This window comes from Capricornis sumatraensis, chromosome 13 (genome assembly GCF_032405125.1).
Source record: "Capricornis sumatraensis isolate serow.1 chromosome 13, serow.2, whole genome shotgun sequence".
Lineage (NCBI taxonomy): Eukaryota > Metazoa > Chordata > Mammalia > Artiodactyla > Bovidae > Capricornis > Capricornis sumatraensis.
Genome location: NC_091081.1, coordinates 7647324 through 7661538, shown reverse-complemented (window position 1 = coordinate 7661538; position 14215 = coordinate 7647324). Strand labels below are relative to the sequence as shown.

At 36.3% G+C, this 14215-nt stretch overlaps 1 protein-coding gene across 2 annotated transcripts in view; it reads right to left on the bottom strand.

Annotated features, from left to right (window-relative positions):
- Window positions 1-10716: 10716 nt before the first annotated feature.
- Window positions 10717-14215, bottom strand: part of TTK (TTK protein kinase) — a 37484-nt gene continuing 33985 nt past the window's right edge. For both annotated transcript variants that reach the window (XM_068985448.1, XM_068985449.1), the window contains exons 18-21: window positions 13592-13768; window positions 13051-13135; window positions 12427-12524; window positions 10717-10842 (exon numbers count right to left, since the gene is read on the bottom strand). In XM_068985448.1, coding sequence (XP_068841549.1) covers window positions 10756-10842; window positions 12427-12524; window positions 13051-13135; window positions 13592-13768 — 447 coding nt within the window. In that variant the 3' untranslated portion in view covers window positions 10717-10755. The remainder of the gene's footprint in view (window positions 10843-12426; window positions 12525-13050; window positions 13136-13591; window positions 13769-14215) is intronic.

The following is a 14215-nucleotide window of genomic DNA, read 5'->3' as shown; positions in this document are numbered from 1 at the left end:
ACCTATTATATAGCACAGGGAACTACTCAATAATCTGTAATAACCTATATGGGAAGAGAATCTAAAAAAGAACAGATATATGTATGTACATAACTAAATCACTTCACTGTACACCTGAAACTAAAACATTGTAAATCAACCATACTCCGGCAAAACAAACAAAAAGCACTAAATCACATATTCAAAAGGAAAAGCCTCTGTTTTGCTTGGAGAATTCCATGGACAGAGGAGTCTGCTGAGCTACAGTTCATGAGGTCACAAAGAGTTGGACACGACTGAGCGATTAACACAACACATGATTAGTTTATATTTATCCCAAGAGATGAGATGGAAGAGGCAATTTACCAGGCATCAGTTCAGTTCAGTCGCTCAGTCGTGTCCGACTCTTTGCGACCCCATGAATCGCAGCACGCCAGGCCTCCCTGTCCATCACCATCTCCCGGAGTTCACTCAGACTCACGTCCGAGTCCATGATGCCATCCAGACATCTCATCCTCGGTCGTCCCCTTCTCCTCCTGCCCCCAATCTCTCCCAGCATCAGAGTCTTTTCCAATGAGTCAACTCTTCGCATCAGGTGGCCAAAGTACTGGAGCTTCAGCTTCAGCATCATTCCTTCCAAAGAAATCCCAGGGTTGATCTTCAGAATGGACTGGTTGGATCTCCTTGCAGTCCAAGGGAATCTCAAGAGTCTTCTCCAACACATTTCAAAAGCATCAATTCTTCAACGCTCAGCCTTCTTCACAGTCCAACTCTCACATCCATACATGACTACTGGAAAACCATAGCCTTGACTAGATGGACATTAGTTGGCAAAGTAATGTCTCTGCTTTTGAATATACTATCTAGGTTGGTCATAACTTTTCTTCCAAGGAGGAAGCGTCTTTTAATTTCATGGCTGCAGTCACCACCTGCAGTGATTTTGGAGCCCAAAAAAATAAAGTCTGATGCTGTTTCCACTGTTTCCCCATCTATTTCCCATGAAGCGATGGGACTGGATGTCATGATCTTCGTTTTCTGAATATTGAGCTTTAAGCCAACTTTTTTGCTCTCCTCTTTCACTTTCATCAAGAGGCTTTTTAGCTCCTCTTCACTTTCTGCCATAAGGGTGGTATCATCTGCATATCTGAGGTTACTGATATTTCTCCCGGCAATCTTGATTCTGGCTTGTGTTTCTTCCAGTCCAGCATTTCTCATGATGTACTCTGCATATAACTTAAATAAGCAGGGTGACAATATACAGCCTTGACGTACTCCTTTTCCTATTTGGAATCAATCTGTTGTCCCATGTCCAGTTCTAACTGTTGCTTCCTGACCTGCATACAGATTTCTCAAGAGGCAGGTCAGGTGGTCTGGTATTCCCATCTCTTTCAGAATTTTCCACAGTTTCTTGTGATTCACACAGTCAAAGGCTTTGGCATAGTTAGTCAATAAAGCAGAAATAGATGTTTTTCTGGAACTCTCTTGCTTTTTCCATGATCCAGCGGATGTTGGCAATTTGATCTCTGGTTCCTCTGCCTTTTCTAAAACCAGCTTGAACATCAGGGAGTTCACGGTTCACGTATTGCTGAAGCCTGGCTTGGAGAATTTTGAGCATTACTTTACTAGCATGTGGGATGAGTGCAATTGTGCGGTAGTTTGAACCTTCTTTGGCATTGCCTTTCTTTGGGATTGGAATGAAAACTGACCTTTTCCAGTCCTGTGGCCACTGCTGAGTTTTCCAAATTTGCTGGTATATTGAGTGCAGCACTTTCACAGCATCATCTTTCAGGATTTGAAACAGCTCAACTGGAATCCCATCACCTCCACTAGCTTTGTTCGTACTGATGCTTTCTAAGGCCCACTTGACTTCACATTCCAAGATGTCTGGCTCTAGATGAGTGATCACATCATCATGATTATCTGGGTTGTGAAGATCTTTTTTGTGCAGTTCTTCTGTGTATTCTTGCCACCTCTTAATATCTTCTGCTTCTGTTAGGTCCATACCACTTCTGTCCTTTATCGAGCCCATCTTTGCATGAAATGTTCCCTCGGTATCTCTAATTTTCTTGAAGAGATCTCTAGTATTTCCCATTCTGTTCTTTTCCTCTATTTCTTTGCACTGATCGCTGAAGAAGGCTTTCTTATCTCTTCTTGCTATTCTTTGGAACTCTGCATTCAGATGCTTATATCTTTCCTTTTCTCCTTTGCTTTTCACCTCTCTTCTTTTCACAGCTATTTGTAAGGCTTCCCCAGACAGCCATTTTGCTTTTTCGCATTTCTTTTCCATGGGGATGGTCTTGATCCCTGTCTCCTGTACAATGTCATGAACCTCATTCTATAGTTCATCAGGTACTCTATCTATCAGATCTAGGCCCTTAAATCTATTTCTCACTTCCACTGCATAATCATAAGGGATTTGATTTAGGTCATACCTGAATGGTCGAGCGGTTTTCTCTATTTTCTTCAATTTGAGTCTGAATTTGGCAATAAGGAGTTCATGATCTGAGCCACAGTCCACTCCTGGTCTTGTTTTTGTTGACTGTATAGAGCTTCTCCATCTTTGGCTGCAAAGAATATAATCTTTCTGATTTCGGTGTTGACCATCTAGTGATGTCCATGTGTAGAGTCTTCTCTTGTGTTGTTGGAAGAGGGTGTTTGCTATGACCAGTGCATTTTCTTGGCAAAACTCTATTAGTCTTTGCCCTGCTTCATTCCACATTCCAAGGCCAAATTTGCCTGTTACTCCAGGTGTTTCTTGACTTCCTACTTTTGCATTCCAGTCCCCTATAATGAAAAGGATATCTTTTTGGGGTGTTAGTTCTAAAAGGTCTTGTAGGTCTTCATAAAACCGTTCAACTTCAGTTTCTTCAGCGTTACTGGTTAGGGCATAGAGTTGGATAACTGTGATAAGCGTTACTGCTTGGGGCATAGACTTGGATAACTGTGATATTGAATGGTTTGCCTTGGAGACAAACAGAGATCATTCTGTCGTTTTTGAGATTGCATCCAAGTACTGCATTTTGGACTCTTTTGTTGACCATGATGGCTACTCCATTTCTTCTGAGGGATTCCTGCCCGCAGTAGTAGATATAATGGTCATCTGAGTTAAATTCACCCATCCCAGTCCATTTTAGTTCGCCTATTCCTGGAATGTCGACGTTCACCCTTGCCATCTCTTGTTTGACCGCTTCCAATTTGCCTTTATTCATGGACCTGACATTCCAGGTTCCTATGCAATATTGCTCTTTACAGCATCGGATCTTGCTTCTATCACCAGTCACATGCACAACTGGGTATTGTTTTTGCTTTGGCTCCATCCCTTCATTCTTTCTGGAGTTATTTCTCCACTGACCTCCAGTAGCATATTGGGCACCTAATGACCTGGGGAGTTCCTTTTTCAGTATCCTATCATTTTGCCTTTTCATACTGTTCATGGGGTTCTCAAGGCAAGAATACTGAAGTGGCTTGCCATTCCCTTCTCCGGTGGACCACCTTCTGTCAGACCTTTCCACCATGACCCACCCGTCTTGGGTTGCCCCACAGGCATGGTTTGGTTTCATTGAGTTAGACAAGGCTGTGGTCCTAGTGTGATTAGATTGACTAGTTTTCTGTGAGTATGGTTTCAGTGTGTCTGCCCTGTGATGCCCTCTGATCTGTCCCACCAAAGGAAGAAAGGTAGCATGCTCAATCTCCCCCAGTATGCCTTCCCAGTGTGGTTCCTAACCCTTCTCCAATTCTTTTCCACTGCTCCATTATCTGCCTTCAACACACCCCACCCTGACTCCACCACCACCACAAACTCCGTTAGACTTTCCTCCTGGGTAGAGTTAGCTAGTCCACCATTGCTCCATGACTAGTTATCACTGTTCTTTATTTGCAAATGCTTTTAAAAAAGCATATTATACCTCTTTATATATATATATATATATATATATATATACACACATACACATAATATGTATCTTATAAGGACATTATAATATCCCTGAACTAAGTGAAGACTTTCTTACAGAGTTTGGGCTGGACCCTCTGCTCTACTTGCTTGAGTACCAACTGTGTTCTTGCTTTACCTCAGTGGTGAAGTTGTAGCCAGAATATAAAACAACCATCCACAATCACCTCCTCCTTACCCTATTTGTGGCTATGAGGACCTTTATGACCTTATTCTCTCAAATGCACTAATTTAGTACATTTCTAATAACAGTATACAAATTGGTTATATACAACTTTTGGTTGCCCAAAAAGTTCTTTATGGAAAAACTCAAATGTACTTTCTGACTAACTCAGTATCTATACATATATACATACATTTTACACACACACACACAATTATGGCTCTACAAACATTGTAACCCAATAAAAGTTATTTCTTACTTTCACTATTAAACAATTAGGTAGTGTCATTACAAATACATTTTCCTCTTCAGTACAATATACTTTCTCCCTGGAGGTAAAAGTGTAGAAGTAGAGCAGAGAGGAAGGAAGAAAGAAAAGAAGAAAGAGGAAGGAGAACACCATGGAGAGCACCCCAAAGTTGCTCTTTGGGAAAGGAGCATAAGATAAAAACCCACCAAAGTGACACAAAAGAGAATACTTCTATTCTGGGCTTCCCTGGTTGTTTGATGGTAAAGAATCCGCCTGCCAATGCAGCAGACATGGGTTCAACCCCTGATCTGGGACGATCCCACACAACATGGGAAAACTAAGCCCGTGTGCCACAGCAACTGAGGCACATATGCCCTAGAGCCCGTGCTCCACGGAAGCCACCACAATGAGAAGCCCGAGCACTGCAACTAGAGAGCAATCTCCACCTGCAGCAAGTAGAGAAAAGCTGAAATGAAGACTCAACAGAGCCAAAAAAAAGACAATACTTCTTACTCTCTTTTTGTGTCACTCCACGCCCAGCAGTCCTGGGAAGCCCTGAACTACAGGGTAGGAACCCCTGTTTGAAGCAAAATAAGAAAGGGTATTGCTATATCTTCTGTTAACTTTTAATTAGTGTTGTTCATCATATATTTTTAGCCTTTTCTTTTTTGAACACAGGGTTATTACATTAAGCCATGTAACTTCTTTAGCCAATGAATTGTGTATGGAAGTCAAGGATGTCACTTTCAAGGAGTAATTCTAAGAGACAGTGTAAAATTTATCACACTTTCCCTTTCTGTCTGCCATGGCAACCTGAGTCTGGGTCTGAGAGTGTAAGGACAACCCAAAAGTGTCCTCCTTCCTCCCCCATAGATATTAGCTGGAAACAACTTTATTGCTTAAAGCTTTTAATACTTTTAGGGTTGCTTGTTACCATGACAATAACCTACTCTGATTGATACTAATACTGGTTTAACAGCAAACACCAGCTTCCTTAAGGACTTCCAACAATTGAGATCAAGCAAATACATCACAAACAAAGACCAACAAAACTCACAAGAAGGGAAGCGTACAGAAGAGTCAACATGGCAAGCCTGAGACTGCTGTCCTTAAAAAGGCTTTCTTGTAAGGCTGGCCCTTGGCTGGAGTCTGGGAACTAGGATTTTGGAAGGGTTCCCAGCATTACCTAAGTAGTAAGAATGGGTCCCTATGCCTAAACTGTGACGAACAAGCAATCCGGTTTAAGCTAAACATCTTCTTTCCTTCTGGGAGCCTAAAACTTTGGTACATCCCAGACAAAGGGTGAGTATGTGATCAGGCCCCACTAAAAACCCAAGGTGCCAACTCCCTAATGCACTTCTGCGGTACTGTCACAAATTGTTGCTAGGAAATTAAATGCACCCTATGTGAACCACTGGGAGAGGACCCTCGGACCTAATGTCTTGTTTCCTGTGGATTCTGCTCCACACACCTTTTCCTTTGCTAATTATACCCTTTCACTAGAATAAGCCATAACCATACATTGAATCCTCTGAATTCTCTGAGCAAATCATCAAACTTGGGAGTGGTCTTAGAGATCTCCAATTCAGTAAAAAAGAAAAAAAAAAAAATCACCATAAGAGTTAGGAAAAAAAAAAAATTTCAATGCAGAAATGTGACTGGAATCATAGGTATGAAATGTAAAATTGTTCCATGTAAAATGATTAAAGAATAATAACATAAAAACATTAAAGAATCACACATTTGAGGAAGAAGCAAGAAATCAGCAAGGAAAAATGGGCACATTCGAAAAATAACCAAATGGAATTCTTAAAAATGAAAAAGTTTTAAGACATAATAGCTAAGAAATTTTGAGTCAAGAAGATATGTGATTCCAAACACTTGGAAAGCATAATATGTACCAAACAATTAAAAGAAAAAAAAAAGACTAGCCATAATTTAGTGAAATAGCAGATTACAAAAGGTAGAAAGATCTTAAAATCAGCCAAAGAGAAAGGCAGATCACTTATTTTGAAATAATCATGAGATGGATAGAAGAGTTTCTAATAGCAATAATGGAAACCAGGCGTAAAATAATAACCTCAATGTGCAAAGAGAAAATAGCTATCAGTTTAGAATTCAGACCAGAAAAAAATAATGTTTACGTGAATCTTAAATAAATATTGTTTGTACAAAATGATAATAGTCTATGGGGTTATAGTAGGATAAAACTGTTACACCACGATGCCACAGAAGTTGTGTTAATCTGTTTAAAATACATTAAAGTCATTGAATTCTCTGGCAGGAAGTCGAGATATTTGCTTAAATCTTTGTTAAGTTAAATAAGCATGGTAAAATTTAAGACTAACAACTGAAAAGAAAAAAAGTGAAATAAAATTCTAAGCCATTGGTGGGGAAATTATGAAATAGAAAAAGATGGAAAAAACTAGGAAAAAAGATGGGAAGGGTGACTAAAAAAAAAGGAAGCATAGAACAAATAGATTAAACAGAAATACAAGCATATGTAGTAGGAACACATTTAATATAATCATAATGAATATTAATAGATTAAATTTGTCAGGTAAGAAAGAAATTGCCAGTGACAATATAAGGTAAAATTCAGGTATGTTATTTACAAGGGATATTCCTAAAAGGACACAGAAATTAAAGAATATATGTGTGTATGAGGCAAACTATTAACCAAAGAAACATAGAAAGGCCAAGACAAATATATATTTAGAAATCAATGAGAATCCCAATGAAATGGTGACCATTGTATTTAACAGGAAGATTAAAAAAAAAATTCCAAGTTTGTATGCATCTAGTGAAATAGTCTCAAAATACATAGGGCAAAACTGGACATAATCCAGCAATCAGAAGATGTTATTTTAAACACTGTAATCCTAACTTGATAGCTTGTCCCTTGTTTAAGGGTGTTTTACTATTTTATGAAATGTTATTTTTACATAGAAGATCTGATTTTTCAAGAACAAATTAAGGAGATATCAATATACTGATTAAGAATATATACATATGTAAAACAGTTACTTTTTTTAAAAAAAGGAAAAGGTAATTTAGCCCAACACTCTTAAGGGTAAGTTTTCAAATCTGTATGAAATAGGGAAAAATAATCATAAAGAAAGCTAACATTTGCTGGTAGTGAGTCTCAAAAGTAGCCCCTGATGATCTCTGCTTCCTAGAATTCACACCCTGGAGAGAAATTTTAAGATATTTCAATTAATAGAAATGAAAATAGAATTTATCAAAATTTATGGGATGCAGTAAAAGCAGTACATAAAATAAAATTTACAGCAAAATTAAATAAGAATACAAGAAAGATCTATAATCAGTGATTTAAGTCTGTACTTTAGAAAACCAAAAAAGAAAAGCAAATTAAATCCAAACAGAAGAAAAAAAATTAATAAAAACTAGAGGAGAAATCACTGAAATTGGAAACAGGAACTCAGAAGAGAAAAATCAACAAAACCAACAGCTGATTTTTTCTGAAAACAGATCAGTAAAAATTAATAGGGTAAGTTAATCATAGGGTGGGACTGGGCAAAAGCATTGACAGCTGCACTGTGCACTGGAGGGGCCACTGGGGCAATTGCACAGCTAACTTAGGGAAGGGGCAGGGGCTTGAAAACAAGACACAGTACAATCCTGCTTAAGGTCAGCAGGGGGACAGGAGAAACTAGAAGGGCCCAAGATGATGTCAGCTACACTAACAGCCATACAGTTATCCATTACGTCAGCAGGCTAAAAAAAGAAAAATCACATAATCATTATTAATATTGATACAGAAAAAGCATTTGATAAGATCAAATACCCATTTATGATAAAACTTTCAGCAATCTAGAAACAGAGATTTCTCAATCTGATAAAGAATAGCCATAAAAAATCATACAGCAAACAGCATACCTAATAGTGAGAAACTTTATCATGTATACAGAAAATTTAAAAAAAAATCAATAAAACACTCCTGAAACAAATAACCAACAACAGCAACATTGATATATAAATATTGATTGTTTTCCTATATAACCACAAAGAACAAGTGGAATTTGAAATTAAAAACACAATACCATTTACATTGGTGGTGGTTTACTTGCTTAGTAGTGTCCAACTCTTGAGACTCCATAGACTGTAGCCCGCCAGGCTCCTCTGTCCATGAGATTTCCTAGGCAAGAATACTGGAGTGGGTTGCCATTTCCTTCTCCAACCATTTACATTAGCCAGCCCCTGCCCAAAATGAAATGCTTATGTATAAATCTAACAATGTATGTACAAGGTCTATATGAGGAAAGCTGAAAAACTCTGAACAATTAAATCAAGGAAGAGCTAAATAAATGGAGAATAAATGTTCTTGGAACAAGAAGACTCAATATTGTCAAGATGTCAGTTCTTCCCAATCTGATCTACAGATTCAATGCAATCCCAACCAAAATTCTAGCAAGAGTTTCCTTATGGATATTGACAAAGAGATTCTAAAGTTTACATGAATTGGCAGATAACCCAGAGCAGTCAAGGCATTACTAAAAGAGAAGAAAGTTGGAAGACTGACACTGCCTGACTTCAAGACTTACTATAAAGTGACAATAATCAAGACAGCGTTTATTGAAAGGAAAAGCTAAACTGATTACTGGAACTGAATGGATAGCCCAGAAATAGACTACCCATAAATATAGTTAACAGATCTTTGAAAAAGGAGAAAAGATCTCTCTAAAGAAGCTATCAGATGGTAAGTATATGAAAAGATTCTCTACACAATGTATGTCAACAGGGAAATGCAAATAAAAAGAACAATGAGCTATCACAACAAATCTACTAGAGGGGCCAAAATCTGGAACATGATGAACACCATCAAATGCTGACAAGGATATGGAGCAACAGAAACTCTCATTCACTGTTAGAAAAAATGCAAAGAGACAGTTTGGCAGTTTCTTACAAAACTGAACATACTTTAACCATATCAATCATGCTCCTTGCTATTCAACTCTTTGAAGCTGAATATCACACAAAAACCTACTTACAGATGTTTAGAGCAGCTTTATTCATAACTGCCAAAATTTGAAAGCAATCAAGATGGCCTACAGTATGTGAATGGATAAATCGTGGTACATCTGGACAATGGAATACTATTAGGCACTAAAAAGAAATGAGCTCTCAAACCATGAAAAGACAGGAAGGTGGATGTTACTAGGCTAAATGCATATTGCTAAATGAAAGAAGCTAATCTGAAAGGCTAAACACTGTACAATCCCAACTATATGGGATTATTCTAGAAAGGGCAAAATTATGGATGCAGTGAAAAGATCAGTGGTTGCCAGGGATTAGAAGTAGGAGAGAGATGAACGGGTGGAGCGCAGAGAATTTTTCAGGCAGTGAAAACACTTAAAATAGCATAATGATGGGTGTAATTATACATTCGTCTGAATCCCTAGAACACGCAGCACCGAGACAGAACTGTAATATATACTATGGACTTTGGGTGACTATTAGTGTGTCAATGTAGGTTCATTAAATGTAACAACAGTACCACTCTGGTGGTGGATGTTGATAGGGAGGCAGGCCATGCATGTGTCAGGTCAGGGGTTAAATGGGAAATCTCTGCACCTTCCCCTCAATTTTGCTGTGAATCCAAAACTATTCTAAAAAAGTCTTCATTAAGAAAAAAAAAAGTCTATCAAAATCTAAAGAAAAAATTGGGGAAAAGAATACTATATGATAATATCTTTAAGTAACCTGTTAGATTTAGACTCAGAAATTCTGGGACCACATTTGTAACTGCTCATACAATGAGGTCATGCTCTATACTGCCTACTTCTAGGAATCCAGCGTGACACTCTGAACACCCAAAGCAAAGAGATTATGAAGAAGCAAAGAGAATTAAAAGAGCCAAGTGCAGCTCCACAATGATGAAGTACTACCAGTACCATGAAGCAACGGGAAATCTTTTTTAGGATTTGAAACCTGTGGAATTTTCCCCCAGAGTTAATTTCCGAAGGTCTACTCTCATGTTTCCCTTAATCCATTGTCTTAAGAAATCTGTTGCCCCACCAACAGTATATTCGCTTGAAGAAAACAATTCTATAGCTTTGAGAATTTAGTGTCATTTTATATTATACAAAGCCTATTTACATAGTTCTTCAGAATACATTTCCATTTTCCATCTACTACCCCAAGTGTGAAAATGTTATCAAATAGATTAGATTTACAGGGAAGCATAAAAGGGAAAACAGTTCTACAATTCAATACATACAGTGCCATTAGCAGGTTTTTACAGTTTTCTTTTGAGGATAATCCACTAGGTTTTTCTGTCAGTAACATTTCAGAGTGAAGCTGTCTTCAAGAGATTTCCACAGAGAACCAAGAGTTTAACAGTCCCGATATTTTACAGGTGATACCTGACAGTTCATGAGTAACCACAAATCATTTTCTTTCCCATTTTTTTGCCAAAGTCTTGGATGATGAAGAGGAATCATGGCTTTCACCACCACTGTATTGCTCATATAAAGTCTGAAATTAAAAACACATCTGATTTGTAATATTTATAAATCAGATTAACAAAGGTTTAATTAACTTCATATCTTCTAATATGTAAGATATTTCTCTATTGTTCTTATAATTACAAATTATTTTATACACTATTGGAGATAATTAAAGGTTTTAAACACCTAGCTTGGCCTAAGAATCAGCTATCATGAGATGCAGCTCAATCTTTCTGGAAGAAAAATGTAACAGTTATTTTTAAGTGTATGGATGCATCCTCAAGGTCACCTTAATCTCCCTTACTTTTTCTTTTATAGCTGATGTACATAGTTTTACATAGCAAAACTTTTTAAATGAAGTATTATAAAGTTGATTTATAATATTGTGTTAGTTTCTGGTATATAGCAAAGTGATTCAGATATATTTATATCTGTCTGTTCCTCTATATATTCTTTTTCATTATGTTATTACAAGATACCTAACTTTTTCTTAAATAAAGCCAGTCTTAGATAAAGCCCTATACTGTAAAATAAAATCAACAGGAAATATACTTTTCATTGATATTTAAACTAAACAATGGAAGACATTAAAAAATACAACTGCTATATAAAAAAGTCTAATTAATATACTAAAATCTACACATTTAGTAAAGGATTTAAGGCTAAGGCAACATCTAATTTATGAAGAAAGAAGATATCTTTGCCATCAAGGAATACATAGCCTTAGTGATAAATGTAATCCACCTAATTTTATTTATAAAAGGCTTTAAACAATACACTGGTAGAATTAGAGAAATGAAATATAGAGAAAAATTACATAACAAATTTTGGTCCAATTTCAATTCCTAAAGCCATTGATTTAGCTATTAGAACTCAAGAAAACTTAAGAAAAAAATTTATCTTATATAAATGCAAATATAATGGTAAATATGTAATAAATCCCTCCAGAAATGTATTGAAGTTCTTAACATCTTAGATTGGTGTTATCCCTATCCAGAGAGCTAAAAGTGTTTTTTAGTTTAAGTTACTGTAATTTTACAATAATGTTATAGCTGAAATATTAAACTAGTAACTAAAGTCAATTAAGTATACAGTGTTAAATGATTAGGTATTTAATGTCAGTGAGATCCAAAACATTATGGTATAAACAGGCACTGGTAGACTAACAGGTTTGAGACATTTGCTTTGAGAAAAGTACTGACTGCTATATACATCTACCCAAAAGTCATTATATGTGATACTGTGATTTGTCTAAGATGGTTTAAAAATAAAATTGGCTATAACAAATAAATTCAAAAGCTGTGTTAAAAATGGGGTTGATTTAAAAGATTCTTTACTGAATTTAGTCTAGTTGAGACCTACTTGACAGCAATCTTTTCAATGCACCTTATATGACAATCCATTTTCAATTAAGCTGTCTGCCCATTGTAAGAGTGTAAATCAAATAAATCTGTATTTGTTAAAAAGCACATATTAAGTATCTAAATACAGAAACACACTTCATAGCTGATCTAATGACTGGGCCAATTTTCCTTTGGTTTACCTGTTTAAGTGCCTAACTCACTAAACTATATAAAACAAGATAGTGTAGACAGAGCATAGACATACTCACTTTAGCAGCTTTCAAAATGGAATTAGGAGAATTCAGGCCAACAAGTTGGCCCAGAACATATTTCATTTCTTCAGCGGTTCCCTTAGTCATCTGGTTACCTATAAAATAATTTGGTTTTGTTGTTTAGTTGCTAAGTTGTGTCTGACTCATGTCCAATCTCATGGACTATAGCCCGCCAGGCTCCTCTTCCAGGGGATCTCCCACAAGAATACTCGAGTGGGTTGCCATTTCCTCCTCCAGAGAATTTTTCCAACCTAGGGATTGAACCCACATCTCCTGCTTGGCAGGCAGATTCTTTACCACTGAGCCACCTATGAAGCCCAGGTGTAAAATATATATAGAATTCATAGCACACTGGTATCAAGTAAGAAAAATAGAAGTTCATATATAAATGTGTATTCTGCTTAAAAGCACAATAACCACATTCTTATAATTTATCACTGATCATAGTCCCTTTCCTAGGATAAGTTAAAATGAATGCCGGCAAGTAAAGGAAGGCAATCTCATTTATTTTAGTATTTAGCATTAAGGAACTTCCTTAAGGAAGGAGGCATGCAGGAAAAGAGTAGTCAGAAGGTTGCTGATATTACCAATTGGGTAACAAATTTATTTTTAAAGAAGTACCTGGATGAGTTTGAAGCTGAACATACGGATGTGCCAGAAGCTCAGGAATGGATATCCTCTGTTTAGGATCCCTTATTAAACAATGCTATAAACATAAAGGTTAAGTTTTTAAAACAAAAACAAAGCAAGTTTCCTTATGCAATATTGATAAAGTATTTTTCCAGATTGCATCATATTACAGAAGCTGCTTTCTGCCTACTCAGAAATGACAAGATAATTTTACACACCATGTCTTCAAAATCTCCAAGTATTCATACATTTTAAAAGCCTTCAAAATGAACTTTCAATAGACAAGCTTTATCTACTCCAGATACATAATTCCAATCATTTCAGCTATTTCTCTTTCTTTCATTTTCTGGCCATGCATGCGGCTTGCGGGATCTTAGTTTCCTGGCAATCAACTGAAGTTAGGCCACAGCAGTGAAAGTGCTGAGTCTTAACCACTGGACCACTAGAGAATTCCCTCAGCTATTTCTTTAAGTAAACAATTAAGTACTATATGAAATATATTTCTTCTATATTTATATACTATTAATGTTACCTTTAATACATCTTGAAGATCTTTCTCTGGAATATCAGGAAATTCAATTTCATGATTAGGGTCAATTATGGCATGTAATTTAGAAATCTGATTAATTATATGCTGAAACGGTGTTTTTCCATAAGTCATATAGTACAAAATGCAACCTAAGGACCAAACATCACTTTTGGGGCTTATCTAAGTATAAAAAAAAAAAGAAAAGAAGTTACTGTTATTTTAGCATAAAATTAAAGTATTATACACACACACACACATTTACCCTCATATTTAAAATCGTAATAAACCTCATTACATGTGTCAAGTATTAAATGATGTTCATTACAAAACATCCTTTTCTAGTTTTTATTACATTAGGCTATTTTATCAAAAGAAATGAGCTCCTGAAAAAATTCAACAAACTCATATTTAAATTGATCAACTGAAACAAAATATTACATTCTTTTCAGTCTGTGAAAACACAAAGCTAAAAATCATAACTGCAAGTATGAAATTTACTTGTTTTCCCCAAAATTACTGGATTAAAATATGGTTTTAAATAAATTCATAATATGTAACTATGTATGGACTTTTTAAAGCTACCCTAAAACTAAGAACATAAACTATGGAGCCAGACTGGGCTGGGCT